Consider the following 5471-nt stretch of genomic DNA (forward strand, 5'->3'; position numbering starts at 1 on the left):
TATAGGCTAGCACCAGGGTTTTGAACTGGATGCGAGCCGCTACGGGGAGCCAGTGTAGAGAACGGAGAAGGATGGTTGTGTGGGAGAACTTGGGGCGGTTGAACACCAGACGAGCCGCAGCTTTCTGAACAAGCTCCAGAGGTCTGATGGCAGATGCCGGAGCACCAGCAAGGAGGGAGTTGCAGTAGTCCAGGCGGGAGATGACGAGAGCCTGGATGAGCACCTAGGCTGCCTTCTCCGTGAGGAAGGGGCGAATCCTCTTGATGTTGTAGAGGAGGAATCTGCAGGACCTTGTCACTGATGCGATGTTTGCCGAGAACGTCAGTTGATCGTCCAGGGTCACACCCAGATTCTTCGCAATCCGAGTTGAGGTCACCACAGCATTATCAATGGTGATGGCCATGTCTCGGTGAGGACAGCCCTTCCCCGGGAGGAACATCAGCTCGGTCTTGTCCAGGTTGAGCTTCAGGTGGTTTGTCGACATCCACTCCGAGATGTCAGCCAGACAAGCAGCAATGCGTGCCTCCACTTGGGTATCAGAGGGGGGGAATGAGAGGATCAGCTGGGTGTCATCGGCATAGCAGTGGTAGGAAAAGCCATGGGAGTGGATGACAGCACCCAGAGATGTAGTGTAGAGAGAGAAAAGAAGAGGACCCAGAACCGAGCCTTGGGGAACCCCAGTTGTGAGCCTGTGTGGTTCTGACACAGACCCTCTCAGCATCACCTGGTAGGAGCGACCCGTCAGGTAGGATGCAAACAGGGAGAGTGCAGAGCCTGAGACACCCATCCCCTCGAGGGTGGAGAGGAGGATCTGATGGTTCACCGTGTCGAACGCTGCAGACAGGTCCAGGAGTATCAGGACGGAGGAGAGAGAGTTCGCTCTAGCGGCATGGAGCGACTCCGTCACTGCCAGGAGGGCAGTCTCTGTCGAGTGACCCACTTTGAACCCAGACTGGTTGGAGTCCAGGAGGTTGTTCTGGTGGAGATAGGAGGACAGTTGTTTAAAGACAGCACGTTCGAGAGTTTTAGATAGGAAGGATAGAAGGGAAACCGGTCTGTAGTTCTTGATCTCAGAGGGGTCAAGTGTCGGTTTCTTCAGGAGGCGGGTGACTCTGGCAGTCTTGAAAGTAGAGGGAAAGTAGCCAGATGTCAGAGAGGTGTTAATAAGGTGGGTTAAGAAGGGAAGAAGTTCAGGTGCAATAGACTGCAACAGAGTGGATGGGACCAGGTCCAGAGAGCATGAGGTGGGGCGACTAGACTCTAGTCGCCCCACCTCATGCTCTCTGAGCATGAGGTGCTCATGCCTCATGCTCTCTCGTCCTTCTCCTTGTTACCTGGTAACAAGGAGAAGGACCTTGTTAGGGGAGAGGGGAGAGAAGTGGGATAGAGAGGGGATGGGGGGGAAGAGGAGTAGATGAAGGTAGAGAGGGGGGGTGGCAGGCAGACGGGTGTGGGTAGTGCGCAGGGCACCAGCCGGGGGAGGAGGGAAGGAGGATCGGATATCGTTCACCTTCTTGTCAAAGAAGTTGGCAAAATCGTCAGGGAGGAGGGACGAGGAGGGAGGAGGGGGTGGTGGTTGCAGGAGAGAGGAGAAAGTTTCAAAGAGTTTTTTAGGGTTGGAAGCAGAAGCCTGAATTTTAGTGCAGAAAAAAGCAGCTTTAGCAGCTGATAGAGAGGAGGAAAAAGTAGAAATGAGAGATTGGAAGGTGAGAAGGTCCTCCAGGAGGTTGCCATTTCTCCATTTGCGCTCAGCCGCTCTCAGGCTCCGTCTCTCAGTCCGCACTGAGTCCGACAACCAGGGGGCAGGTGGAGTTTGGCGTGCAGGCCTGGTGGTGAGGGGACAGAGATGGTCGAGAGAAGAGGATAGAGTAGAGAAAAGAAGATCTGTGGCGGTATCAGGGGATAGAAGAGCAAAGGATTCAGGGTCAGGGAGAGCAGAGAGAACAGAAGAGGAAAGATCAGTGGAGGAAAGTGAGCGAAGATTGTGACGTGAGGAAATCATGTGGGTAGGGAGGGGCTGTGAGGGGGGAGAGGAGAGAGAGAGAGAGTAGGACATGAAGTAGTGATCAGAGAGTTTCTTACCCTTTTCACTGGAAAGAGGAGTGACAGACAGGTTAGCAATAGAGCAGCCTCTGGTGAAGATCAGGTCCAGTTGGTTGCCCGCCTCATGGGTAGGAGGAGATGGGGAAATAACTAGGTCAAAGGCGGCGAGAAACGAAAGTAGTGGGTCTAGCTGCTTCTCAGTCGGGAGGTTGAAGTCACCCAGAAGGATGAATCCAGAGCCATCGACAGGGAAGTGAGAGACTAGATGGTCCAGCTCCTCCAGGAAGCCACCAGCAGGGCCCGGTGGGCGATAAACAACTGCAATGGTAAGCTTGACTGGATGAGAAACAGTGACCACATGAAATTCAAATGAGGTAGGAGAGAATTGTGACAGTGAAACAGGAGAGTATTTCCATTTTCTGGAAATTAGCAGACCAGCCCCAAATCACATCTACGTCACACTGCCAACCCAACTGATATGCCCAAATATGGAGATCTCTGTATCTGTTAGTCCTTGTCACTTTTATGCCCATATATGGAGATCATTGATGTCATGACTGATATGCCCATATATGGACTGATCTCCAAAACAACAGGTTTGGGGATCTGTAGGGAATTAATCTCTCAAGAACAGATTCTGCACTGCGTTGGAATCTGTCGGTGAGGTTCGTCATAACATGTGCGCATGGGCGTGCCTTCAGATCAGGAAGCGGGCCGCGCTTTACCCAATCAAATGTAGTGGGCGGGATTCACGTGTCCGTCGATCATTCCCCCCTTGAAACAAACCGAAACTAATTTAACAATAGCGTCCGCGGAGCAGACAAAACCACGGAAAGATATTCACATTTTAACTTACTCTTTCATCATAGAAACAAGTGGGCTTATAACCAAAACGATCCATGTTCTCTGGGAGAAGTGGTGTTAGTGTTCCGTGTAGAAATATTGTTAGTGGGAATGAAAACATAGTCGCACCAGTTTCCTTGCGCTCTGGCTCTACGTTTTCGTCCGCCCAGAGCCAACAGACATAGAACAAACAGCAGAGGGCGCTGTTTTTCATTTTCAGTTGGCGATGGGTTCCCAGATTGGTAGGGAATTGATTATTACATGAACCCGGCACCTGTGCGTCTCAATGTGTGTAAACAAATAATTGGTCTATACATTGCACCTCCAAAACCTTTTTAACTTCTACTCATAGGGCCATAGTTCTGCTAAATACAAATCCAATGACCAAAACAAACAAACACAAATGTAAAATGTGTTTTATGACTGTGTACAATTACAAGCTGAAACCTGAGTAAAGAAGCAACTTTATTGTCACATCACTGGTTTACATGTTTAAAGAAGCGGGTGGAATATTATATTTTGCATAAGCTCCATCATTTTGTTGTTATTTAGAAAAAGGAGAAAAAACAAAAGGAGGACAGGGAGAGAAGAAACTCAAAACATAAAGATGCATGTCAAAGAGAACCTCCAAATAATATTGTTTTTTAAAACTGTTACTTCAACATTTATTTTGGATATTTCTCATCATTGTTTCAATTTTGGAGAACATAGCCTACTGAGAAGAAAAGCCATTTACATATTAAAGTACATTCAAAGACGACCCTAAACCTGTGTCTCAGACAAGGCAGTCTCTTGACTGGTAGCCTGTTGACATTCCTGGCATAGGAAGTGGGAGTCAACCTTTCATTTCCCCAACCAACCAGAGTGCAGTGGGCGTCGCTCCAAATGTTGTGACGTCAGGGCTCTCAATGCTGCACATTGGGGAGAAGGAGGGGCGCGGAGCGGGGCGGGGGCGGGCGCAGAGATCGGTGAACCAATGGGAGCCCCCGGCTGTTTTCTCCTGAGTTTTTGAATCCGCCCCTCTATGCCAGATATCAGACGCACTGGGGCAGGCTACTTGACTGGTGCTCCTTGTGGAAGTGTTGGTGTGAGGCAGCTCTTCACTGGTTCTCCTTGGGTTAGTGGAAGTGTTGGTCTGAGGCAGCTCTTCACTGGTTCTCCCTGGGTTAGCGGAAGTGTTGGTCTGAGGCAGCTCTTCAGCGAAGGCTTTCTCCAGCACCTTTAGGATAGAGCTGTGGAATACAGCCTTGAAATCCTGACCCATGAACACGTACAGCAGCGGGTTCAGGCAGCTGTTCAGAAGTGCCAGGCCGAAAGTTATGGGGATCCAGATGGTGACCACATGGCCCAGTGTTTCACTGTACTCTGTCACAAAAATAATCAGATCCAAGATGTGTAAGGGGGCCCAGCACAGGACAAATGCGGTGATAACAGTTGCTATGATTTTGAGGGGGCGACGTGATTGGCTGGCCAGCGAGCGGTTGTTCCTGAGCCGGTAGATGATGACAGAATAGCAGGAGACGATGACAGTGAAAGGGACCACAAATCCCATGAGGAATTGAGTGATGAGCATGACCCTAGATGTAAATCCCCACAGCTGCCTCACTTCTGGTGTACTGTAGTTACCGGTGGGTTCAAAGTTGTTGTAGCACGAGATGGTGACCTCATCATGGCCTGAAGGCTGTGTGTCCCTAAAGATGAAGTAAGGGGAGCTGAGAGCCAAAGCCAGCACCCAGACACCCAGACTCACCCAAGACGCCTTCCTGACACTGCGGTGGTTCTGGGCCCACACTGGACACACCACACATACACATCTGTCAACACTGATGACCACCAGGATGTAGATGCTGGCATACATGTTAATGAAGAACATGGTAAAGTTCATTTTGCACATGAATTTACCAAAAGGCCAGTGGTCGTCCAGAGCTGTTTGTGTGATGATCAGGGGCAGGGACGCTGTAACCAGGAAGTCGGCCACAGCGAGGTTGAGGTACCAAACGATGTTGACGGTTTTCTTCATTTTGAAGCCTGTCGCCCAGATGACGATGCCGTTCCCCAACGGGCCGAGCACAAAGAACAGGCTTAAAATGATGAGGGACACGATCTTCAAGGGTTTTAGAAGTTCAGCATAATCGTACTTCTCATTTTCTCCCGAGAAAGAGCCGTTTCCAGCAGACAGATCCGTCTCTTTATTGTGATAAACAGCAGTTGTGGTCATAATCTCCATAGTCCTAAAACCTAAAATGACAAAACAAAGGTTAATGCTCTGTTTTAACCCATTTAGACCTGAAGCCGATTCTAAAAACGCCTTCTAAATCCTGACCTAAGTTTTCTGAAAAACTTCAAATATGTATTAAAAAAATAAAAAAAATGTTATGTTGTTATACTGTACATAGCAACAAGAACCCCAAAAGGGGTTCCTGTCCTGAAAGGTATAGCTACAAATAGGGGTTCCTGCCCAAAATGGGTTAACAGACCATGTATTATTATACTGACATTATTTGTTGCCAGGGACCCCCATGCAAGATTTATATTGTTAAAATGTTTCTCATATATATATATATATATATATATGTAACATTGTT

At 48.9% G+C, this 5471-nt stretch overlaps 1 protein-coding gene across 1 annotated transcript; it reads right to left on the reverse strand.

Annotated features, from left to right (window-relative positions):
• Positions 1-1305: 1305 nt before the first annotated feature.
• Positions 1306-5113, reverse strand: LOC308076381 (chemerin-like receptor 1; the record flags this gene model as incomplete). The annotated part of the gene is made up of 2 exons (XM_080416613.1): positions 1306-1334; positions 3931-5113. The coding sequence occupies 2 exons, from the start codon at positions 5111-5113 to the stop codon at positions 1306-1308; spliced, it is 1212 nt and encodes a 403-aa protein (XP_080272739.1).
• Between the last annotated feature and the right edge of the window lie 358 nt (positions 5114-5471).

The sequence above is a fragment of the Gymnoscopelus braueri genome (genome assembly GCF_963280865.1).
Source record: "Gymnoscopelus braueri genome assembly, chromosome: 20".
NCBI lineage: Eukaryota > Metazoa > Chordata > Actinopteri > Myctophiformes > Myctophidae > Gymnoscopelus > Gymnoscopelus braueri.